Source organism: Malurus melanocephalus, unplaced genomic scaffold (genome assembly GCF_030028575.1).
Source record: "Malurus melanocephalus ecotype Western Australia unplaced genomic scaffold, MMel_1.1 scaffold_305, whole genome shotgun sequence".
Classification (NCBI taxonomy): domain Eukaryota; kingdom Metazoa; phylum Chordata; class Aves; order Passeriformes; family Maluridae; genus Malurus; species Malurus melanocephalus.
Genome location: NW_026623537.1, coordinates 608,418 through 634,529, shown reverse-complemented (window position 1 = coordinate 634,529; position 26,112 = coordinate 608,418). Strand labels below are relative to the sequence as shown.

At 38.6% G+C, this 26,112-nt stretch overlaps 1 protein-coding gene across 1 annotated transcript in view; it reads left to right on the top strand.

Annotated features, from left to right (window-relative positions):
• Positions 1 to 26,112, top strand: part of CDC73 (cell division cycle 73) — a 102,494-nt gene that overhangs the window by 3,061 nt on the left and 73,321 nt on the right. The window contains exons 2-9 of the mRNA XM_057377192.1: positions 2,545 to 2,650; positions 3,630 to 3,699; positions 4,637 to 4,699; positions 4,787 to 4,839; positions 5,194 to 5,282; positions 6,639 to 6,855; positions 16,903 to 17,001; positions 18,241 to 18,319. Of these exons, the coding sequence (XP_057233175.1) occupies positions 2,545 to 2,650; positions 3,630 to 3,699; positions 4,637 to 4,699; positions 4,787 to 4,839; positions 5,194 to 5,282; positions 6,639 to 6,855; positions 16,903 to 17,001; positions 18,241 to 18,319 (776 nt within the window). The remainder of the gene's footprint in view (positions 1 to 2,544; positions 2,651 to 3,629; positions 3,700 to 4,636; positions 4,700 to 4,786; positions 4,840 to 5,193; positions 5,283 to 6,638; positions 6,856 to 16,902; positions 17,002 to 18,240; positions 18,320 to 26,112) is intronic.

Here is a 26,112-nt window from a genome sequence, read left to right as displayed (position 1 = left end):
GAAACTACTTCTCTTGTATTATATAAACATTTTCTCTGTTTTTACACTGGAGTTTATTTTGTAAGAGATGCTACTCTTATTTATATTTACTGCTTTAAGTGTTGTTATTGAGTCTGTTGAGGTCGGCCTCCTAAGACTTAAATTTTTTCCTAAGTAATTGATGCCATAACTAAATATGGGAAATAAGAGAATTAATCTATTTTTCTGCTTTGAATGTTTGTAAATTGAAAGAGGCAAGCTGTTTTTAGTTCTCTGTTTATTCAGCGGGAGCACACACTGATGTTGAAATGTCAGTTTAGGCTTAGATTTTCTCCTTGTGTGCAACTGCTTGTCCATCTGATGATTTCCCATTAATGTGCAATATCTTGTCCTCCTAATAAAGCACCCTCTTAGAGTCATAACGAGCACGAGGAATTCATAAGTTTGTGATGAAGTACCAGCTGTGCCCTGCTGAGCTTTGGCAGTGCCTGTGGCTTTGTAATACTATGTTTTTTCAATTAATAGTTAGTGGTTCAGTTTGTTTTTATATATTMTCATTTATTGGTAAATATTGTAAAAACTTGAGTAGATGACCAGCTGGACTTTTCTGTCTTTCTCAGTGCATATGGCACACTTTGAAGAAATATTTATTCTGAGCTAAGACAATCTGAAGTGTATGTTTTAAAATGAAGTGACAACTGTATCATGTGACRTGGTGTCTTTGCTTCAGAGCCAAGCCTGTGTGGAGGAAGCTTTTGTTTCTGCCAGGGCTCCCAGTATGTTTAGATACCACCTTATCACAGATCGTTACTGTTTCACTGCTTACTCAAACAATTCCTTGCTGAGGAATCCAGCTCTGGTGGCTGSCTGTGGTTGTGTAGCCAAGTTTTGGCTTCTTAGCAGTTGGAAGGTCCTGTATCCACTCCCTTTCCTCTGMAGCAACAAAAAGCACAGGCACCCTCCACCCCATGCAGACCAGGTTTTCCGAAGGAAGAAACAGTGGTAGAGACACTCTTTATTCTTCAGTTCTGCTGGTGTCTTCAATCCCTTTTTTYCTGCATGTTTTTCATAAATTGTTTTTCTCAGGCACTGTTTTGAAGGTGAGGTTTTGAACTCTACTGCTGATAATGAGCTCTGAATGGATTATTGGGCACTCTTAGCTAATTTCAGGAAAGTAATGGCAAGCAAAGCTGGAGTGGCATTAAATGCACAGTATTGAGAAAACAGACACTCCTGTTGTTTAGCAGATTTGTGTGGCTCTTTCAGGCTCCATAAAGTTGTGACTGAGTATTTTTGATTTCCTCTCCCTTCCCCAGTGAGGTTTGCACTTCTGTCGTGTGTGTTTTGGTGCTGATGATGACCCACGAGTAAAACCACAGTACTTGGAGGGAAAACTTTTTTTAATGAAAGGGTTTCTTCCTGAAATCTCTAGTTTGTTGGAAATTCTCTGCTGGTCTTAAATTTTAGCTTTGGGCTGGTTTTCTGGTGCGTTGTTTTCCTCAGGCTTTAAGGTGAGCCAGCTGGCTGGGGACAGGGACTGGGCAATGTGGAGGAGCCGGGGTCTGGCAGGTCCCCAGTGTGGSTGGGCAGTGGAATTGCTGCTCTTGCTGCTTTCCTGGTCCTATTGACTGCCAGGTCTGTTTCTCAGAGCACTTGGAGTGGTCAGGGAGTAGGTTTTGTTTTGAAACCTGGACAGGCATTGCTTCCCCTACAAAATCTTGTAGGAACAGCGTAACGGGTGAACGTGTGAGGGGAGAATTATGTTCAATGTACATGAAGTCAAGGTGAAGCCAGGGGTTTATTTGGCCTTGTTTGGTGGTTTTTTTTTTTTTTTTTGTGAATAGTTGCACAGAACAAGTTCCTTTTTAGAGTTAAAAGGTGTATCTTTGAAGCAAGCTGTTTGAAAGCTGCGATTGAACCTGATGCTGTTGTGTTGCTCTGATGTGGTCTGACTTCAGTATGGGAGCTCATTGTGATTTTGTGTCCTTTGGGGTTTTGCTGGTGTTGTGTGCAATTAGTTTCTAGTCACTCCTTATTTTCATCTTTTGGCATAGTTTTGAACCCTTTGCTCCCTAGACTTCGTGGAATTTCTWTATCCCAAGTTCTTACTGTGCTGTCTCTAGTGCTGAAAATTCTGGCYTCTTGTACRTGGAGATCATGTAATACTTGCTTCCATTTGCAGTTCAGTTCTGTTTCTCTGGCTGTCTCACATAAAATAGACAGTTCCTTTGATAATCAGAATAAATAGTGTGAGTGTTGAAGAATGTGTACTTAAGGTTCCCCAAATCCTGCTTGTTTATTTTTCAACCCATCCAGCTGTTATTTTGGATTATTTTGGATTATTTTGGACAGTTTTTATGATTCATTCAAAAGAGACTGCAAGAACACTTCTCCCTCACCTGTATTTTTAGCACAATTTAGAGTTTGGCAGTAGCCTAATAATAATAATATTAACTGCTTGCTTTTTAAACTGTCATCTGGAAAGAAAAGAGGCCTTTTCAAAAAGAGGGTGTGCTTGAGACAGAGATGGGAGGTTAAATATTCCAATCTTTTCCTGTGTTACAGGACAGGGAAGGAGGGCCAGCCCAGGGARTACTACACTTTGGATTCCATCTTGTTCCTGCTCAATAATGTGCACCTTTCCCATCCTGTGTATGTCCGTCGTGCTGCGGTAAGTGGGCCATACAAAATGTGATTTTGGTCTTGTGATAATTAACATGTGAGTAGCTATTTTCAGGGAATGATAGTAGCACTTGTGTGTAGGAATTTGGTTGGGGAAAGGGAGAATGGTACACAGCCAAGTGTGTGAGTGTGTGTGAGTGTTTAAAAGCAATCACCTCTACAGAAGGATCACATCACAGTCCCTGTCAAGGTGGARTATTGTTCTTGACAATTCCTAACATTATCCCTTCAAACCACCAGGTTCCATTTGCAGCAAGATTCTGTCARCCAATTATTAACAATAATTTCTCTTGATATTCTGTGGATCCCGCTGTTTCTAGCACTAACAATKTAAAGAGTACATTTGTCCATTTGTTGTGTGGAGTGATTCCAATCTAGATGATCCTTTAGTGCCTGAGATGGCAGGGATCTACAGAATGGAGAAAAGTGCAGYGRAATAGCTTTGGAGTGGACTCAGAAGTATGCAATCCAATTAAAGAAATTACTGGTTAAGCCCTACAGATAAAGGTACAGGAATATTTAATGAAGTATTTTGATTTCTATTTCACTGCTTCCTACGAGGCCACTGTTCAAATTTCCTTGTGCTACATGGTTACCTGACACGGCAGTGCTGTGTTGGCGCGACACCTTTGAGATACTTGATTTCTATGTATCAACACAGACTCCTGGCAGAGATGTGTGTCTGTACTGAAAGCTAGTCCTTAATCTTATTTACASCTTTGAAGGGAAGGAGGGAAAAAGCTGCCTTCTCTTTCAGTTTTATAGCAGACACAATGTTTAATTTTGTGTAGCTCAACATTCTCTAGGATGTGGTTGTGCTTTGTGTTACGTAGTTAAACTTCCTTGTATGACCAGACACGTGGTAATGTCTCTGTGTGAATGAGTAATTTTCAGKAAAAGTGAAAAATCTGCATCTAGAGGCTCTGTGAGGGAAGAACAGTTTAATGTCACAGCTGCTGTCTTTTCAGACTGAAAACATTCCTGTGGTAAGAAGACCAGATAGGAAAGACTTGCTTGCSTACCTAAATGGAGAAACATGTGAGTGATGTGCTCTTTACTGCTTCATATTCATGGCATAAGTGAGGGCTGGGAGGGGAAGATTGGGTAACAATAGTCAGTTTGCATCTTAACTGAATATGCTGAAATTTTTCATTGTGTTTTTTAAAATTTTGTTCTGAAATGATTTGGTTTTATGATGCTTAGGTAGGAGGTGCATTCCTACAGGCATGTTCAGAAGTGAGCAATATTATTACTATTATTATTAACCTACTTTGGTTAACAATTATCTGTTAGAATGCTTAGCATGTGTATTTTTTCCTTCTCTAGACTATGGGAATCCTTCAATGATACATTGATCTTGAATGCAAGAAATGTGTGGGATGAAACCTTCAGTTTAATAGAATATATCAAATTACTGCTTTGTCAGTCTGGCACATTTGCCTGGTATTTCATCATCTTGAATCTTTTGTTAATAATAGTTAGAAAAAAKAGGTTTCTCTGAGAAAAAGATAAATATCACCTTTGCTCTGTTTCGTAGGTGGTCTTAAAATTTTAAGTATCCTGTAATATGAGATAATTTCTGTAATATGATGAATAAAATCACTTTATATTTTAAAGGGATCTCAAGGTTGTCTTTAAAAAAAAAAAAAAAAAGACAAACTGGTAGATCTTGATTCCAGGTTCTGATGATCATTGTGACTATCCTCTCTCTTATGTGATATGTAGAGATGATAGAATCTCTGACTAATTTGTTTTGGAAGAGACCACCTGGCCTAATGATCCTGGCCAAATGACCCTGAGCAACCTGATTTAACTTTTACATTCCGTCAGGTTCTGAATATCTCCATTCCACTGCTCCCAGTGTTTGACCACCTTTGCTGCCTCTAACTAGTTAGAGTTTCCATGGTTGCAGTTCATCTGTTGTCCTTTTATTTGTACTCAAATACTGTTGTAAATATTTTCTGTTTGATTACAGCAACCTCATCAAGCATAGACAGAAGTGCTCCACTTGAAATTGGTCTTCAACGATCCACTCAAGGTACAATTTTACTAAAAATAACTTTGAGGTTTATTTTATAAAAATTTACTATAATCTTGCATTTTTAATGTCATCTTTTTCTTGTAGTTAAAAGAGCAGCAGATGAAATACTAGCAGAAGCAAAGAAACCAAGAATAGAGGTAATGACAGTAACTGCCATCAGTGCAAACTGGGGGTGGTGATAAATTCCAGTGTTTATCTGTTTTTGTAGGAATTCCGTTGGGTTACCTGTCCTTTGGTGCACACATTGTTTCTGTTAGCATGAATGGGAACTGGAAGGGGAAGGTGTTAGAATTTAGAATTGAAGAATTGTGGTTTTAGAGAGGAAATTTCCAATAGCTCTACACTTAATGCTAGTGCACAKCTCAGAAATAATTGGAAATAAAGATAGTCCATGCAAAAGTGGAGAAAGTACTTCTGACTAGCTTTAATTCCAGTTGTATCATATTTGAGAAGAGAAAGCACAAGAGCTGAAGTGTGAGTGTTCCTTGCAGGATGAAGAGTGCGTGCGCCTCGACAAGGAGCGCTTGGCAGCTCGGCTGGAGGGACACAAAGAGGGCATCGTGCAAACGGAGCAGATCAGGTGGGATTGCTATTGCTTATGGACAATGCCTGATTGCAGCATGGATAACAATTCTTGTGCTGTTCAAAGCAGCCAGTTTTACTTCAGTCCAGCAGTTCTCAGTGGGAGTTTTCCTCCTTTTGGTACTTTAATATTTGAGGAGTTAGACCTTGAAACAGTTATGACAGCGCAGATTTGAGGCATTTGTGAAATCCATAATTAGACCTAACCACATGAAAAATACATATTTTAAACGACTTCTTCCTGTCTCTTATATAGGTGAACTTAAATGGAAACCACAGAGAAAGAAAGAAAGAATCTGATTGTGGCATGATTAGAAAGCATAAAACATAAAAAAGTACATGTGGTTTTGTATAAACTAATAATTTGGATGCTACTTTGAGTATATCACAACTTTGCAATGCTGCAGTGAGGGTTCCTAACTGTTGATTGAATTACTCTGTATTCTCTACTTAYCAATTTTTTAATGCTGAATATAGAAGACTGCCCCTTAAAAAAAGTRCAAATATTTACAGGCAGTGAGTTTGAACTCCATGCTTCACTCTGCTGCGAACCAAGTAACACAAAGAAGTTCCCTTTCCAATAACTTTGTTATAAAGGAGAATACTTCACAACCAGTACTTGCATATTTTTTTAATGTATTCTCAAAAAATACCATATAATAGTGAATTTGGTGTGGACAGTTAGGATTGTGCAATTCAGTCTTTATCCTTTTTTTCTGCAGCTCACCTGCAAAACAGTAGGGCTCACTGACAGCCCAATTCTGTGTTTGCAGTTAAAACAAACAGACATAGATGTTGCACTCTTGGACTCAAGGGAGCTGTCTCAAACTCAGGTTCATGTGGACAGGGTTACTGTCATCTGTTTTTAGCTGGCCTGTGTGGTCTGAGAAAGTACCACATCTTCCCAGTGAGCAAGTCCATATACCTGCACCTCTGCCAAGGTTTGGGTTAGATTAGTGCTTTGAAAGCCTCAGAGCCACCATGGGTTGGTTGACTGGACACAAAATTGTAACCCATTAACCATAACAGGGAGCTGAAATTCAGGCGGTGTTATAAATGAAGGTGTCAGTCCTGATGCTTTCTATTTGCATTCTTTACTTTGKTTTGCTGTAGTTGGGATTTTGGGTTGGTCTTTGTTCTAGTACTGTGAGTCTTTTGTCACAAATTGTATTCTCATGCCCAAAACAGCAATGCCAAGCCTGTATAATCGTTCAGTGTGTAAATAAGGTGACTATTTTGTAATTTATAGCATAGCCATAAACTTTAAGCAGGATGAAGTTACTCATTTACAGATTCTTTCAGAAGGCTTGTGTGTGCGATTATTCAGACTCTACTGTTATTTTTGCTCATTTAGGTCCTTGTCTGAAGCTATGTCAGTGGAAAAAATTGCTGCTATCAAAGCCAAAATCATGGCAAAGAAAAGATCCACTATCAAAACTGATCTGGATGATGACATAACTGCTCTTAAACAGAGAAGTTTTGTTGATGCTGAAGTGGATGTCACTAGAGATATTGTCAGCAGGGAGAGAGTATGGAGGACAAGAACCACAATCTTACAAAGCACAGGCAAGGTAATGCTCTGGATACCAAGCTGGGTTTTATGATCCCTGTGRCAAACTGCATTTTTATTTTCTGTATCTAATTTGTTAATCAGAGATGACAGGGGATTGTGCTCAGTGTTCCATGTAAAGGTGGGCTTGCAGGGCTGTTGGCACAGTGACAGAAGAGTTTGTCCTTATCACATTRCAGTAAATCTAAATTGTATCTCCAAGTACCTGCTTCAGCCGTTTAAAAGATACTGAGTAATCACTTAATTCCTCTTAATCAAAGCTGGCTTGAGGCCTGCAACAGGGAGGGCTCTGTGAGAGYACCTGTGGGCTGGAAACAGATCAAAGTGGGGAGTAACTGATACAGAGCAACACAGGTGTATTGACAGTCCAACGGCTGCTAAACCATGGAAAACATGAAAGAAGTAAGGAGGGAAAATGCTGAAATGAACAAAACCACAAAGTTTTCATGAAGAGGCTTTTGTATGTTTTTATCCCTTTATGCTGCTTTTGRCTGCACTTGGTTGTGTGCCATTCAGAGCATGGGTGCAAGCACAGCTGACAGTTTGCTCTCTTTGGATAGTTAGGTTTGCTTTATTGCAGAGCTACTTGGCACTTAATTTCTCAAAGAAGCAGTAAGTCAATTTCTAAAATATTGCAAGGGTCTGTTTTCCTGAGGTTATTGTCAAATTGCATCCCTTGCCTTCACTASTCCTTTTAAGTGTTGTAACAGGAAAATAACGTTTAGAAGTAAATGAGGTCTCAGTCTTCATTTGTCTTCTTTTTAACTGTATTTTACATAGCTCTCAATTTCCCAGTATTGTCTCAGGGCATTAGTGGTAGAATAATTTAGTTCATAAATTATGGGATAATTACTGAGTATGTGGCACATCCCCCTGTGCCACCTACAGAGTGAATGTTGCTTCTTTGAATCTGGGAGATTTGTAGCAGACTCACTGCTTGAGCAGTTGATAAAAGCTTTGATGTTTTAGTCATGGGAAAGGTTTGTACTGAAGGAATCTGTGTAGCTCTTCTTCCTTTTGTGAATCATTCATGTCATTCCTAGCTCTGCTTCTCTTCCAAGTGCAATTGCAAAGACAGTAGGGAAAGAGATGAATGTATTGTARTATACTTGTAGTAACAATGAGATGAGGTAGTGATTTTAAGCAAAACATGACCCAGTGAGAAAGGCCAAAARCAAGAGATGAAGTTTGTTCTTGGACTCTAGCATGCAGTTACTGTGAGCAGCCTGATGAGTGTAATGGGATAACAGCAAATCTTCTATTTCGGTTTGTGCAGGGTTGCAGGAACATTCTTGATAGCTTGGACAGAAATCATCGAATGTTAATGTTTATATTTTCCAACAAGTAACAGTGAGAGTAAGTAGATGGGGAAACATCACATCTTAATGAGGGCTGTGATTTATTCCAGAACAGCTCAGGTTTTTGATTTGTACATTGGTTGGGAGGGTTTTTTGGTGTGTGTTTGGGGGGTTTTCCTTGGTGATTTTTTGTTCCATTTTTCCCYCTTCTCTGTTTCAAGAACCTTTGTTAACACTTTCTCAAAAGCTGTGAAGAAACTCGGATATGTTGTCTCAGGCAAATAATTTYTTCCCTGCTCCCCTGTTCCTTTAAAGAATTTTGATCAGGAAAGCATGATACTGCTCTGCAAATGCTGTTTTGACTCTTCTGTATGATACTGTAGGATATTATCAGGCTGATGTGCCTGATACTTCTTTTTGTTCTAAATTTTCACTGTCTGCTTGGTATGGGTTTATCTGCACTCTCTTKAACCCTCCTAGAGTATTTAAAACCAAAATTGACTTCAGCAGTGCATGCCTTTTTAATACCTAAATTCCTCTGGAACTCCTGGGTGARTGGTAACAGTGAGCACTCCTAAATGTAAATTTTGTTGCTTCTTTCCAAATTTTGTTGCTTCTTTTCCAAAACTTACTTCAGTTTGAGGCTGCTTCTCAAGCTCTTTTCCACAGAKAAACACTCCTGTGTGAGAGTTCCCAGTGTTCTCTGCAGTAAACTAAGATGCAGAGACAGCTTAAGATGCAAAAGGGAAACACTAAGAAGATCAGTCACAGTACAAAGAAAATCTGTTGACCTTTTCAACTTACTAGCAGGTTTCCTCTGGTTTTGATGTGTTGAAAGAAAATATTGATTCCTCCAGCAGTATGCTCTTCCAAATTGYACATAGGTGGCAATAATATCAACTGTATTTCTGAAGCATTTACTGTTTCTCCTTTTGGACACACTTCCCAGTTCTGAAGTTTGCTATATAGAGCTCTGCCAGGATTTTTTTAAATCTCCAGTGATGTGGTTTTYTTTTTTAACCTCTTAAAAAGTGCTCATCATAGTTGCATTCTGCCCTTTTAGCTGCTGCTTTCATTGCTAGCATCTTCATTGTCACATAGCTCCCCTTGCTGAAATTATACTGATAGATTTTTTCCTTGCTGTGAGGTTTTTTTTGTTCATGAGAATGTGTAAATTGAGTGCATTGATGCTCCTGTTGCAGGAGGTACTTCAGCAGCTGTGTCATTCCCAGTTTATTTTACTCTTAAGATTTCTATAATGCATCACAGGTCCTTTAYCTGTCTGACCTCCACTTATGATCAGATGTTGCATTGATCCCTGGGTGTCTTTTTACTGTTTTCTGTGAGGTTCCTRTTGTTTGTAAAATCAGCCATTTCACTTCACCTGCCTTCTTTCGGTTTTAAGATTTCTAGAATTTGCATTAATCTGCTTGCTTATTTTTATGTTTTGCATAAAACCTTTTGTTGGGTTATTTTTCCATAGCTTTCTGAATGATTATTATGCGGTTCTACCTCTTTTGGAAATTCAGTGTTTGGTTTTATTGCTAGTAAATGAGTCATCCTGCTCCRTCTGTTTTAAATATCTCTTGGCTTTCCTCAAGTCTGTAGTGTAATCTTCTAGATTTTTATGAATAATGTGGCATTTTTTTATGTGATCATTATTCAGAGCCAAATTGCATCTGTTTAGTATAAGGATTTTTTTTTCCTTCTCATAGTAACTTAATTTTAGAACTATTAGACAGAATATATATTGTTTAAAGGAATTTAATTTCAAGAAGAGTTTTGAATCCATGCATAGACTATTTACCATCATAAGTGTTTGAAATGTTTGAAACAACAGGTTTCAGGTGTGTACAAGTTTTTAGATAAATATGTGGCTGTCTTGTAAAACAAACAGTTGAACACCTAGAAAATAACTGTGTTTATAGTAAAATTGATTCTTCCTTTCACATCCTTCCTCTAGCTTTCCTTCCTAAAAATGCTTTGGTTTTTATAATCTCCTGTTGCAGGTTACCACAATCTTTTCTGAAGGAAAAGCCTTATTTCATCTTTACTGTAGATGTATCTGGCACTTGAATTTTTCCTGTGGAAACAAATTAGACTAAGCAGGAGTTTCAGCATTCACAGGTGTATTTGGAGAATGTGTTTTTGTCTGTGACTGCTGATGTACTTGATTTATATTTAGTTATTTATTTTTAATCTCCCAGATTGCTCAGAACTAGTTCTTAGCTAAGCAGCAAGGTAACTGGGTGGGCTGTGTTTAACATTATCTACTTGGCTGTACAGAAATCTTCAAGCTGGAATCTTGGAAATGCACTAATACTGGSCTTGTCAATTTGTAACTTCTGGAAATGAACCAGTGTTCTGATATGAACACTGAGCTCTGAACATTTCAGATTTCAGCCTTTTCTTTGTAGAGTGTGGTGGGTTGACCTTGGCTGGGTGGATGACAGGTGCTCACCAAGCAGGATGGCTGGGAGCAAATAAGATGAATAAAAATGTGTGCGTCAAGATGAAGGCAGTTGAATAAAAGCCAAGGATGTGTGGGGAAGCACAGGAAGACAATGTATTCTCTCCTTCCCATCAGCAGGAGATCTGCCACTTCCTGGGGAGCAGGGCTTGGGCACACTTAGCAGTTGCTCCAGAAGACAGATATTGTATCCAGAAATGCCCCTCCTGCTGCTTTCTCTTAGCTTGCCCTGCTGAGCAGATGTTGTGTGATGGGAATAGCCTGCAGTCAGCTGTCCTGGCTGTCTGTCCTCCTCCCAAGGTCCTGCCCAGCCCCAGCACTGCTGAGGAGGGAATGCTGGGGTCAGCCTTGGGGCAGTGGCCAAARCACTGGCCTGTTACCAGCATCTTTCTGGCTGCCACTGCACAGTGCAGCACTGGGAGAGAATTAACTCCAAATCAGCCAGACCCAKGACATGGCAGTATGGTACAGAATATTGCTGAAACTTTACATTTCAGCCAGCGTTCTTCAGTTGTATTTTCTCACAGTTGCAAGTGTATTAGAATTACCTTTTCTCAAGTGAACTCTAACCCTAGGTACAAAGAAATAACATAATCCAGCCTGTCAAAGATATGGGAAGTCTTAAAGGTTGTAGCACATAACCTTTCTAAATCTCTTCAGCTGAGAAGTTGAGCAGTGGCTACACRCTCCTGATGTAGGTGCATCGTCCAGGCAGACACATTTACTCATCTGTGAGCAGTGGCCCAGGTACTACTTTGGTGCATTTCTCAGCTTTCAGCATATCTGTAAATACTTTTCCCATTGAGCCTTGTGCAAGCCTTTTGCAGACGCTGCCAGGCACTGGGAGTCTGGAGTGACCTGTATGGCATGGTAACATTACTGCCTGCCTGGAGACAGTCCAGGGAAAAGCACTGAAGTRGAACCATGTAAGTTGGACAGGAGAAATTGGAATTTGAGCTAAACATGCTTCTAATTGAGTTAGGTGTGTATAAAATCTAAAAACAATGGGATGTGGACTCTTTCTGCAGGTATCTGTTTATAATGGAAAAACTATGAAGAGCTTGTATGGGATCAGTTACATGAAGCTGTGTCTGTTTTCATAACCTTTACATCATGAAATTGTATCTTTTTGTCAGTGTAACATTGTTCCTTTAAGTGTGTAGTACTCGCTAGGTCARGGTTGAAACGTTGAAGCAATGCTCTGGGTTGTTTTTTTTTTGCTGTTGATTCAGTGCAGACTGGTGAATTTGATTCTCTCGCAATTTGGGTTGTTAAACTTTCCCTGCTAAATATATACAAAAAATTAACAATATATTCTAAACTACAACTTTTTAAAATATGAGAATTGCTGTTTTTTCTTTCTATTAWAGAAGGAAGTAAGCCTGAATCAAACATTTTCCTGCCTTAATACTTTTATTTTTATATCCTCTGTTCTTATGTGAAAGACTTAGACTAGGCTATCCAGCATATTTTCCTAAGTTCTGTTTTGAAAGCATGGGAATCTTATGTTGTGTGACAGGCARTTTGATTGAATAAGCAACTTTCTTTTTTAAACCTTCATTGTTTTTCAGTTTTTATGTCTTTATTTTTTGCAGCCCASTTGTAATGTACCATATCCATACTTTTGTTTGGAAAAAAGTTACTTGTGCCCAATGCGTTTTTATCCATGAAACAAGATGTTAATACAGAAGTGAATAGACACAGCCTGAAGCCCCTATTTAATTTTGTAGATCATGACTGTGAGTTTTATGTATTAAATTTGATAATCTTGATTTGTATTTGCCCACTGTGCCACCCCCAGCTCCTGGGTATTTTTGTGTGCGTGGTGAGAGAAGACCAGAACYGAGTAGGCTGATTGGAGTTTATAGCTGACCTATCTAGAGGGATTGGCATTTTCCTGCTATGTGGCATTTACCTTGCATGTAACCCACAATTGCAGATTTATCTAATGCAGCATCTGAACTATTCCACAATGTTGTTATTTCGTGATTTTCTGTATTCCTGTACTTAAGTATTAAGGAGCAGAACTTCTTTTTTTTCCCTATATGAACCTCATCTTTGTGGTGGTCATGATTTTTAGTTTTGTGTTATCACCTGCAAAATATTACTACTATAGTTAGTATTTGCATATTTTATTTTAAAAATTAATGCATTTTTTGTAGGCTTGATCCTTTAACAGTAACTACCATATTGGAAGTAAATGTGAGAAATTGTATTTTCAGTTACTTTCAGTTCTCATGTTTTTGTTCTGGTGCCTCTTGACCATTTTTACTAATGATGTCACCTGTGAGGAGATTATAATTATGTATCAGTAAATTCTTTTAATTTAACAAGAGAAATATTTAGGTTAAACAATTTTGAAGCAAGACTAATAGTGTTTTAATCACTTTCAACAACTAAGAGGTCTGAGAATAAAATTTGGGTATTTTAAAAGAAATTGATTGTAAAAGTATTTTTATATGTGGGCTCTAGGTGGCAGGATTGTCCCGTGTTCTTGAAATTCACGGCAGTAGGGACTTGAATAGCAATTTGAAAAAGGCAAGGTGTGCTAGGCTAATGGCAACTAATGAGGTGCTCCTCATTAGTCCTTCAGATGGAACAGGAGAGTGGGTTTGGAGTGGCTCTGCACCAGTGCCGTGCTACAGCTTGAGTGCCCAAACTCCCCTTCACCCAGGAYTGGCTTCCTTAGTAAAACTGGGCAGACTTTTATTTCTGCTAGGCACTACTTTCTGAGTATAGCACTTAAAGATGGACCAGATTAAAAAAATTCTATTTATATTGAGCAATAATGAATCTTGTTYTGTCTGTAGGTTCCTTGAATTTGACCAAAAAATCTGCAGAATAAAGCATTATGTTTCCTGAAAGAATATTTAGGACAGGTATAAAGTAACTCCTTAAACACTGCTTAGTAGCATAACTACTAAAAAGTTATGTATTTCCATATGCTGCATTCATAGGRGAAATAAACTAGGATTATTATCACCGGGTTTGGCATTTTTGAGATTTTATGCTGTGCTCTATCTTCAGCGTTGCTGCTCTTCCACACTTCTGAATTAACATTTCAAATTAAATGTTTCAGTAGTCTTTCATATAATATTCTTGCTGTAAAAATTTTGTGCAGATAACATGGAACAAGTGAGAATTGGACTTTTTTACTGAAAACATAGTCCACAAATATCCAAGGCTCATAGCTGTTTTTTCAGTTCAGCTTTAACAACACACAATTAACTTCTTCAATGGAAAATATAGAAATGCCCAGAGTAACTTTTGGTGAAAGGGAGTGTCTGATTTTTATTTTTTGCCCCCAGGTGGTTGTTGTAACAATCTCCTATGTGGCAGTGTCCTTCTTCTGTGCCCCAGCATGGTTTGTCCAGGTCAAAAGTGTGCAGGGAGCAGTTTGAGAGAGCCATAGATGGTGCAGTGCTTTAGTACTTGCTCTGAATTACAGGAGCAGGGAGGAGAGAAAGTCAACTTTAAAGTTGGTGAACATTTGCSAACTGAAGATACATATTCTGAGGCATAGGAGTGTGCTGCCTTAAATGWTTTTTTACTTTTTGATTTGAATTCCAGATTTAAATATGTGCTTTAAATTTAGATGTGCAAAATATTTTCTTTGAAAGATACAGTTTATCACTTCATGTTCCTTATGAGCAGTGTTTTAATTTCTGCTGTACTTTTAYGAGGCCATCTGAATACTGTTTTCATTTTTCTTGTCATGCCATGTATAGGAATTACTGAAAATGTGTGATGGGAATATTGCCTTTTTGGTACAGCATCATGCCTTTCAGTCTGTCAGTGGCTGCAAAGGATTTAGCAGTATGTCTGAGCATATCAAGCAAATGTGTAAAGAAATGTAGTAGGGGCTCAAGTCTTCCTTCTCCAGCCCTGCTCTAAGTTTGGACAAYGTTTACAGCATTCTGCAGCTCTAGATTTTCCTGGGATGCATGTCCAAGAAATCCTTATTGTCAGTTCAAAAAGGTTTATATGGGGCGTTTTAGGCTTCTCTCTCTCTGCAGTGAAACACCAAAATGTAAATCTGATTAAAATTGGTTGCAACATAGCTACAGGGAAGTTTTAAAACAGTATGAGCCATATTGTGTAACAGTGTATATGCTCCTAGTTTTACATGTTAGATTTAAGTTTATATTTTTGTCAGATGATTGAGATGAACTTTTCTTCAATTAAATTTTCCTCAGGAGTTTGTTCTATGAAGCTGTAATCAATGCTTATCCTTGATGGTCACTAGAAAAATGATGGTATTAGAAAAATACTTATTTTTACTACCATGATAAAGCTGCTGTAGTGTCTAGAAGACTTTGTTAATGAGCATTAGGTGTATCGTGAGCTACGGAAATTGAAGACTGCAAATTTTTATGATAAACTGTGATATATTGAGATGGATGTATTTTTATTGTAAAAGAAATGTAGTTAGTGGTGTGACTTCATTAAGCCTTCCTCAGCAGAGCAGTCTGATCTGAACTGGCCCTGGAATTTCTCCAAAACCAGCCTGGTATTAATTAACACCAGTGACAGTAACTTGACTTGGTTGTGTTAGTCACTATGTTAGATAGAGCATCTGTGCATAGAAACAAATACTTTTATGTTCCGGGTTTTTTTCCCATCTTCATTTCTGCCCTGTTCCCCAGATCAAAAGTTTTTGGTAATAAAAACGTTGCATTTGATTATGAAGTTTAACTAAATCTAGGGCAGAAGCTAAGGGATATTCATATGCTGATCTCTGAAGGGATGAAGAATGAAAAYTTTGCAGTCCACAACTCTGCAGGGCTTTCCAGATCAGCAGTACCTGCACTGGACTTCCTCCTCAATCATTTTCCTGTCACAGTAAAGTAATCCCACATCCCTGACCAAGCCAGCAGCAGCAAGAAGATGATGTTAGTTTGAGTGCTTGTTAAAATACTGCTGGTTTCTTCCCCCTTCCAAACAGACATTAGCTGTGGCCTTGGGGGACTTACATTTTCATGCTGTGGAAAAAAGACATCAGCAAGAACACTTCTAATTCCCTGCTTATTAGTGGCTTGTTTTCAGCAGATGGTAGAAAAAATCTTGTGGGTTTTTTTACCTGAGTTTGGTCCAGGACATGCAATTTACGGCAATTAAAATCCCTTATGTTTGAAGGCCTTTGAAAATTTCATAAATTGAAATTCAGAATCACTGTAAGACTATGTTAACTGTCAGTTTTGTGAGTAAAATATSGATGTGAGACCTGGTTGTAGCTTCCTTAAGGCTGGAAAAAAATTTGGCCTCTGTGTGGACAGTCATTCTTAAAACATTGCTCCTCTTGTTAATTAGTTCCTCCTTGTGAGTATCAGAAGATGGAGTAGCTTTGTTTCTTAGTGACAATGTGTGATAAAGCACAGCAGTGACAAGAAWTGTGATTGATATGCTGTCCAGGCCACAGTTTGGGAGAAATCTGAATTTCCAACAAAAACTTACATTTTAGACTTTGGGTACTCTTGYATAATTACTGCTGCATGGCTTGCAGCTCTTTAAATATTTTTTTCCCAGATTTTTCTGACTGAAAAGAACYTTAAATGCAGTTTTGTGTGAGTTCTTTCAGACTTTGTCAGAAGAACTGGGTGTGCTCAGGGAAAGACTTGGCTTTTAAAAGTGATTTCTGGGGGTCTTCCAGTTCCTGCCTTGCTGGCTTGGAGTGGGTTGACAAGATGCAGACTGAGRTTAAGTGAATGGCCTTAGGCAAGCTTTGCAGTACAACTTTATCTAAGTGAATTTCTACAAAATTCACCCTAGAAGTTTTTGTTTTGTAATTCACGTGTTTATTTCATGTGTTAACACTGCTTCAATGTTAATACACAATACTCTGGACAGTGTAAGCATTTTGTAAATGTTCTGAAGCAGTAAAAAAAAAAAAGCCATTTTCCCTAATTGATAAAAGGTTACTTTTACTGATAAACTTACTGAAAATTTATATTAGTGACAAATGTGTACACCTAACTCTACAKCTTATAGTTTGCAAGTGCTTTGAGAAGAGTTTGGTTTACCTTGTGGTGTAATGAAGCCAGTTAGATTTAGCAGGTGTGGACCTTAAAGAATACGGGGTAGCARTGATGCCTTAAAACTCTGTTAATGTTTGGATCCTATTACAGAAAAGGGATCAGAAATCCTCTATTTAGAAAATTGGTGCACTGGTTTTGGTTTTTGATGAAACATCAGTTACCCAAATGGTGTCTTCTACCTGTGTGGTTGTTATGTGAAGTGCAGATGGTCAGCAAGGTTCACAGGTATCTGGTATCTTTTTCAGAACTTTGCCAAGAATATTTTTGCAATTCTTCAATCAGTGAAAGCCAGAGAAGAAGGCCGAGCACCTGAGCAGAGACCTGCACCAAACACAGCACCKACGGTAAGAGCCACGCTTGGATGAGCACAAGGGCTGGGACACCAAAATTGTCTGCTCAGTATTAGATACACAATTTGTTTTGGTTTCCTTCCAACAAATACACATTTTTCAAGCATAACTTCACAGCTCTGCTTTGACTTAAGTTGCATTTATTGGTATTTAAAGAGTTGAATATATTAGTTTAATTTGTTCAATATGCTCTTGTTATTGAGAGATGAATCTGCTGGTGCCAGCTCCTGCATCTCCCAGGCACCAGCCACATGCTGCATCTATTTGCAAAAAATGTATTCGACGAGAGTGCTGCCATTTCAAATGAAATGTTTTGCTGCTTTTCTGACAGATAGGGTAGCAAATGTTGAAGAATCTGGAGCATGACTCATGAGTGGGAACAGCTCGAACCGGCTTTCTCTTGCCTGTAATAAATCAGGACATACTTAGAGCTTTATTGTTTAATTCTGTCTAGGTATTGGATTGGGTTTGTTTAGAATGGTGGTGTTTACTATTGTGTTCCATTAAACCTAATATATCTTTGAACATGATGGAAGTCTGCTCGAAGAGCTGCTTAATCATACTTGGTTTTGGTTTTGCTGCTAGTGCATTTAACAAAGAACTAAATTGACATAGCAAGATGAATTCCAACATGTAAATATTTGCTTTGTGTTGAATTTCTTATATTGTGCATGGCATTATTCAAATGTCCCACTCAGAGTAGTTGTGAATACATAACTAAGCCATCCACAAAAATGATTGAATTGGTATTGACTGTGCCTCTAGATTGGTGCTTTTTAAAAAATTTTCCCCAGAATGCCTTTTTTTCCTCAAAATTTGTGTTTATTTATTTTATTTAGGAAAATTTTAACTTAATCAGGCTGACAAGGGAAATTTTATGTGGCTGAAGCCTTAGTCATGAATTGTTAGTTGATATTTTTTTCCCTGTCAATTCTTTAAGTAAAACAAAACTCAGTGATTTCATTAAATGTAGAGATTTTAGTAATGTAGTTWGTTACTGTTTGCTATTTTAGTTTTGCCTCGGGTTGTTCTCTTTGCATTCAGTACGAGCTTCTAAACTCTTTCTGTAAGATTGTAAGTGGATATTGAATGGAAGTTCTTAAATGCATTGAAACTGGTACAAAAGTGAACTAGTTTTATACTCTTGAGTAGTTCTATATAATACATCATGAAATTCATAAACCATCAAATATCTTTTAGTATCTTTTACAAATCTTACTTAATTTGTTTTAGGATCCCACTTTACGAAATAAGCAACCTATCCCAGCTGCCTACAACAGATATGATCAGGAAAGATTTAAAGGCAAAGAGGGTAAGTTGATTGCCATGCTTCTTTCAAAAGAAAATAAAAATTGAGAACCAAAACTGACAAGTCATAAAGTTCATATTAGGGGATTTTCTCTGCTATTATTTCACAAACCGATGAAAAGACAAAAAAAAAGAACTGTAACTGTGCCTAAAGATAGCTTTTCCAAGTAATAAAATCCAAAGGTCTTATTTCTTAGAAATTACTTCTACCTCTTAGGAAGCAAACCRAAAGCTTAAAACTAGAACCTGGGGGAAAAAGAAAATTTATTTGGGGAAGGTCCCATGCAATTGATGGAAAAGCACAAGTGCAAGGATGACTGTCAGGTGCATAGCATGAAATAGATTCCCTACCYTCAAACAATCACAGTAACTTTAAAAGTTTCCTCCAGTAATTCCAAGTAAATATTATTTAGTTGTGTCTATTTAAATTAAAAACCAAACTGGGAACAGCAGTGCAAAATATGAGTGCCCTTGTGGAAATAATCTACAATAGTGAAGAATTCTCACCAGTTTTAAAATATGGTGAAGCATTGAACTTGAGTGATGATTTGTCTTTCTAATGCAATTTTTCTCCTGTCCCCATTGCTTTTTAAATCTTGTTTTTAGCACACGTTCCATTACTTCACTTTCATGTCTTGCTGGGGTTTTATTTTGCAATCATGTGTTTGTTGTGCTTGGATGGTTTTGTGCTTCTTGCAGAAGGTCATGCAAATTTTGTTACACTTGTGAATTGCCTCTTCCTTCTAGGGCACAAACAAAGTAATTGTTTGAAACTTCCCATGTATGATTTGAAGGGATTTCTCTAATGAAACTAATGAAACTTCCCATGTATGATTTGAAGGGATTTCTATTCTGGTTGCAAGGACTTTCATGCTGCTAAATACCATTTTAAACTGTAGGTGAACAATTCAGCTTGCATCTTTTAGAATATTTAGCTTTGTCCAAGTTATTGCCAGTTTTTGTTCAGGGAAACTGTAGCCAAGTCATCTCTGAAATGATTTAAATGAAAAAAAATAGTTTTGTAAAGATACATTTACATGTGAATACATCCTTTATGTTTATGGGGGTGTTTGTTTGTGTATGAAACTTCCTRTGGGAAATTTGGTCAGATATTGTATTGTATCCTCTTGAAGCCTATTCCCTGTTGGCCTCAATGTGCTTGTATTTCAGTGCAGTGCTTTTATTTACTAYTGCTCATTGTCAAATGCATGGTGGGATGAAGAAAAAAGCCAAAGCAGGATGTTTGGAAGCTTTATCAGTACTGGAAAATAATCTAAAGTAGTTTYCATGAAGAATTAATTGTTGTAAGAAAAACCAAGAGAATTTGGGAAAGAAAGGAACAAAAATAAGAAAGGTTAATTCAACCCTTCCATGAATATTTTTACAAGTTTCCTTCTCTTAATATCTTAAAACTTCAAAACTTACTCATTTGTTAAGTGGTTTCCCTTTTATTACCATTTCCTATTAAGATCTAAAAGCAGTGAATATTTAAACTGGACAGGATGAAATAAAAGGCAGAGGATGAAATTAGTGGGCAAATGTAGAAGTTCAAATATACCAAAGCCTGTAATTCATTGTGGACTCCTTTACAGCCAGAAGTTCAGGTACAGGGATGGTCTGTGCCCTCCTTGCTGACMATGACATGGTTCTGGGCAGGAATCCTGCAGGCAGCATCTGTGCTGAACAGCTGGCTGGATTTTTTGCTTTTACCACATGTGTGGTTCAAGAGGGAGCAGGAAATAACAGGTTTTGCATGGAAGGAAAGAACCCAGAAGAGTTTGTGGAACAGCTCATCAGTGTGAGCTTAATGTAGAAAYTTCTGAGCAGAAAGCAAAGAGGAGATCAGGTGACTGACAGGGAAAAAGAAGATTGTAATTAGCAATGGTGAAAAATCCATTTCAGTGTTGATTCTGAGAATGTGGTGTTGTGGTTTTGTCAGTGCTGAAATGGGATTTACTGGATTGCAGTCCCAGCTGAAAGATTCCTTTGTGATGAAATCCTGAAATGGTCACATTCTACCTCGGTAATTTTCATTGTCACACTCTTCACTTTAGAGTGTGTTTATGCACCTCAACTTTCTGGTTACTTATATTTGGTTTAGTCACATACAAAGTTAATTTTGTACTTCAGGTTTCTAGGTGTATTTAAAGAAGTACATAGGTTAAGAATAGCARTGGTGTAATACCAAGTTAGCTAAGTGTAGGCTAGCACTGGAACTATAAATGAGGTGTTGGAAAGAAGGTATTTTAAACGTGAGATTGACTTACAAAGGTTCTGGTACATCACTGATGGARGTTACATGGAATTAGTAATCAACATCTGGAATTCTTAGGAGAGATCCTAGAGGTATTTTGAGATCTTCCTTGGCTACAAATTAACTTTAGAAAATAGCGAAGATCTTATTTACTTCTCGGGTATTCTGTTGTAAAAGTAGAACTTTTAAATTTTAGTCCTAACTGGAACTCCAAGTGCAGGTGGTTTTCCAAAGTCCTGTTTAGGCACTTATGCACTGGTAATGTCATTTACTTAAAAAGGGAGAGTGCAGAGCACTTGCAGCTCTGTSCCAAGTGAACTCATTCCTTACAGGATTTTTAATTTAGTTGCCTTCAAAATGAAGTTATGACTCCCAAATACTCAGTRTAGAAGTGAGATTACAAGCAGAAATAGCCATCGATACAAATAAAATAAGGCATTTTTTGGTCCTTAAACAGTGTTTTTTTTACAGTAACTTTAGTAGGGACTTGGAATTGCATGTGTTTATGGAAAGGTTGTGATATTGGGACTTTTGGGAAACAAGTCTGAAGGAAAAGAATGGTGATTATTTAAGTTCAAAGCATAATAACTTGCAGTCCACGTTTATTAGTAATGAGGTATGACACTTATTATAAAGTTGAACCCTGTAGATTTCTGACGGGTTTCCACGCTTTGCCCTGACTGCCAGAAATTGGCCACAGATTGTGGAAGGCAGGATTGTGTGATGCTTGTAAACAGTGGGCACAGTGACAATGTCTTCAAGCTTTTCTCTTTGTGTCTCACCTGTTTGCTCTTTCATSAGAGATATTGAAATCCTAGGAAGGGTTCACAGTCTTCCTCTAGTTGCAGCAGGATTGGGGCATATTGCCTACCTTCCTTTATGTATGATACTACAGTATTTAAAGTTAGTCAGCAAAGAGGTGAACTGGGGTTTTTTTTTAATATTTGTGTGCTTTAATACAGAATTTTTCCATTAGCAACCTTGTCCTTAGCATAAGAAATTCAAAGCTTGTAGAGCTGAGAGTAAATTTAGGAATTTTAACATGCATTAAGTAAACTGTTGAGTTGCAGCCAAATTTCTCTTCTTCTTGTGATGGATCATTATTTCTGATGCGGTGTATCAGAATGCCTCTCTGGTTGACTGACTTAAAATTTGCATGCCAGATGGGACAGGCTTTGCTGCTAGAGTGGTTTAATAGTCAGTGTGAGGGGGTGGTAATTGTGCTGTGCTTGAAGAGCAAACATTGAGTTCCACATGCAGTCAGTGGGATTGCTCAGGCAGCCCAGGGACAGGGCTGGATGCCTTTTGTCCAGCAGGGGCTTGGTCCAGCTTTGGTCAGGCAGGACAGAGAAACCTTTCCTTTGCCATTCTTCATGTTCTGTGATGTRTGCTAGAGGAAATGTGTTAGAGTGTTGTTTGCAGTAGGACTTGCACATTCTGGATATTTCCACATGGAAATGGTTGGCAGTGACCCCATCCTGCCCCTCAAATGTTTTTGAGRTGAACTCCTTGCAATCACTTTCCTTGGATGCTCTTTCCTTCCTGTTGGTTTGGTTTCTTTYAAGCTGGCAGTTAATGATGGTGTCTTCTCTTCAACAACACAGAGCTCCATCCCGTGTTAAACTTACTTTACTTCTTACCTTTGTAATTTTATTCCTTTCCTTCTTATTACTCCYTTAARCTTYTTTTTATGCTTTATTAAWGTGCAYCTTCACTRTTGKTGAAATGTTTTCAYGCAAGAGTCTTSTTCAAACTGCAGTCTGTCATAYCTTTTTGAGCAACATAATTTTAAARTMTTTWYYGGGATTTAAAAATCCTSTGCTCAAATGTCATTTCATGCTTAGGAAGGTATCTTGCATCCTCTYCTGTYTGATATTTAAATACRCGTTTATTTATGTATATGTTTTGGATGCTGTACCTTGTTTTCCCCCCATTTTCTTGGGTGGGTTTAGCTCAGAGGATCCTTTTCACATGCTTGTTTGTTCTGTACTTTCAAAGTGTGTAGTAGTGCTGGGATAATCTTGAAGCTGTAACATTTTTGTGACCCATTGAGTGCATCTCTCAGTACAGGTGGCAAAGTCAAGTTTCCCTGTGCTATTTCAAGGTTAGGTCTTTTAAGCTTATTCAAGGAGCATTCTTGTTTATCTGTTACTKTTGTTCTCAAGGTTTCAGCATAGCAGAAGCCAATTCTTATTACTCCCCCAAAACAAAACAAAACAGCCCCAAAACCTCCACCRATATTGAGTCCTATTTAGTGTAAATCAGAGAGTCTTGCTGTACAGCCACGCGATTTCAGCACATAATGGTAAAAAGAATGTTGACTGCATTCAAGTCTTTCCTTCAGAAAAGCTTGCTGTTGACTTCCTGTTATTGTCATTTTATGTTTTATTTATAATGTTATTGGATTTTCAGACATAGCTGCTGTTTTCCAGAAGTTTGCCTAGCTTTCAATCAGTCCTAAGTGCTGAGCCCAGGCAACAGAGGACTGTCAAGTTATTACATTTGAGGTGACTCTGGACCATAACATTTTGTTTCTCTCAACTATACATTGTTTAGAAAGTTTCTTTATGAAGCATGTCTCATTCTAAGTTCTTTTCTTTTAAATTGTGTGATACCCTTTTACACAGGGAGAGTGGAACTGGTAGCAGGACATAGCAGGTTCTGAAGTTTTTTAGTTTGACCTGTTAGACTTTTATTTATTGCATTCACTTCTAAGATGATAGGATTCTGGGTTTTCTTCCCTAGCAGAGAGTATGTGCAAGAGATGGACGCTTGGAAAAAGAATGGGTCTGGCTGTATTTTCTGGCTTTGTGTGACCAAGTACTGGTCAGCACTGTACATTCACTTCTGTGCTGGAAAACGCACATGGATTAATACTGTAATAGTTTTTAACTGTGAGAAATTTAAGATGKTGGTGTTAATTACTGGTAAGATTATTACAGAGCTGTTACATATGAATTGTACAGAGAATTTGTGAAGTAATTGGAGCTTAGAAATTTAGGTGTGAAACTTTTACTTGTTAGGKTACCAGTATTGTAGAAAAGTGCTCAGTAAACTCTTGTGCAGAGTGAAATTTGGTGTCAGGGTTTAAATTACTGGGGCTGTGAAGTGGGGTGGTGAATCATTTCCAGGCAGTCTGCAGAGTGTTGCTATCTGGGGCTTGAAGAGTATACAGCTGAAAAAAGAAGTGGTTATTCAGCCTTATTCATCCACGATTCAAACCAAGTCTTTAACTTGAGCTCCTCAGTGTTTGAGACATGCGGCTTTGTTCTGTTTTTATTTCCCTTGACTTCCTTCCAGAAATTCAGGTTAATTTGAGTCTTTTTAAAGCTTTTATTCTTTTGGTAATGTAGCAGAGCTCAAGTTTGTACCRGGATTGGATGACTTGAGCTGCAGCAGGTGCAGAATCAAAGTGCAGAGTGACCTAGATGGATGTGGAACAGTGGCTTTAAGCAAATGGAAGGCACTCTGAGCATTAATACCTGTTTGCAAGGAAATGGAACRTGCACCCTAATGGTGAKGGMCAGTAAAATCAGTCCAAAAAGCTGWTGCATTAGGGTGCATATTTTCGTTTCCAGGTCTAATTATTTTAAACAAGAAAAGGTACTCAGATTGATATATGGTGATGCTAGAAAGGTAAATAGGGATGAACCACACTGGAAATGTTTATGGTTCTTTTACCAGCCTTTAGGTCATGGAACTGTGAAACTGTGACCATAATACATGCAATGACTGGAGAAAAAATAACCCCTGGCGCTAGTTTATGTTTTGAAGCATTAGAGTTGTTTATTCAGTTCTAGTTATTATGTTTAGTCTCTCAAGATGCAGTCTGTAAGACATCTGTTGATGTTGGTGTTTTTAACAGTGCATATATTTCTAAAACTGATTATATTTGGCAAACAAAAGGTTGCAGTTCAGTTTTTCATGACAAAATTATTGTTGGGCTTTGCTTGCATTCTTTAGTCCTATAAACGAATCTTGGCCAAGCATCACCATTTCATCTCTGTGCATGACTCAGGTTGGAGCATGACTCAGCACAGGTTGGAGCTGCTTTGGGAGGGAGAGGAGAGGCATTGCTTTTGTGATTTTGGAAGGTACAGCACAGCAGTGCTGCTGCTGTGTGCTGAGGGCACATCCCTGGGGCTCCAGGTCACTCTTTGCTCTGCTCTGCTCCTCTTTTCTCTGGCCCATGGTTCCTCCTGTCTCCAGTTCTGCTTTTGAACAGCTGCATCAGGCTCAGCCCCTGGCCTCTGGAAGAAGTGTTGCTGCTTYCCAGCCTGGTCCTTGAATATCTTYTGCAGCATTAACCTGGCTAACACCRTCAGCAATTTYTGAAGTGGGAATGCAGCTGGARCTGTGGAGTCCCTGACCTGGWCTCCTTTGTTTYCTSCTTTGCATGGGCTGTGCAYGGTGGAGCTGAGGGTGCTGCTGCARGYGGCCAAGTTGAGACYTTACAAAATGGTACAAACATGCAAGGGGCAGGGCTCTTGCTGGTAGCAGTGTTTGTGTCTGTGAGAGAAGTGCTTGGCTGACAGGTACAATATCACATGGTGCAGCTGASAGGAGAGGATCAGAAAAGCTGTGTTCTGAGAAAAGTGTCCATGCTCTTACTGCTTCAGGGGGAACTTGCCATGGCCCCCTGGAAGCTGCAGGTGCTTAACTCTAATTCAGCAGTTGCTTGGGAGTTTGAGGCATGAAATTGGAGACCTGGTGGGCAGTTTGGGAGGTGGTTTCTTCTACTSATCCTATCCTACTGCATGGGTCCTGCAGGAGATCTCCTGGTGGCTGCAGTAACTGCAGGAATGTGAGTGGGTGCCTACATTCACCATTTGACATGTCTTAATTTGAATTAGTAAAGAAAGCTGCTGTGCCATTATTTGCTAATTATCAGAACTGTTATATTTGCTACCTGAGTAGCTGCTAAGTAGCACTGAAGGSCCTGTGTAGCTGCTGGGAACATTCATCAGGCAGGAAACTGGAGTTTGCTTGAAGCAACAAGTGGCTCTTCATCYAAGTTCTTCACTCCTCCTCTTACTCAGGAGCAGGCTGCGAGCAGGAAGCTGAGYTTTGTGGCYCCTGTGGCTCATTAAATGAACCAGRACAGATTTTATGAGAGACTTGGGAAGAATTTTGCAAAAGAGGAAACCAGTGGCAGTTGAGCAGAAATTTGTTCCCTGCCAGGTGCCTCTCTCCCCTTTGATTTACTTTCTAACTGTGCTTCTGGCTCTGTGGGCCTTTATTCCCTTTGCAGTGCTGATGGAGACAGGGAACAAGCACAGAGAACTAATTATTGAGTCAGGATTTGTGCTGAGGGGAAAAAAGCCATGGCAGGCCAGGCACAACAGAGGATRGTGCTGTGCTGGTCTTGCTATGGGGTGTCTGGATTCTTTGGAAAGAACATCTGAGCAAAATAGTTGAAAATGCTCTGTGTCATGGGCAGGAGGAACCTGTAATAGATGAGTCTGGAAAGGATAAAGGTTCTCCTGGTGGTGATGTCTTGAAAGTCACAAACAGCTGTCAGCCTAAATCAGACCCCTCTGTTT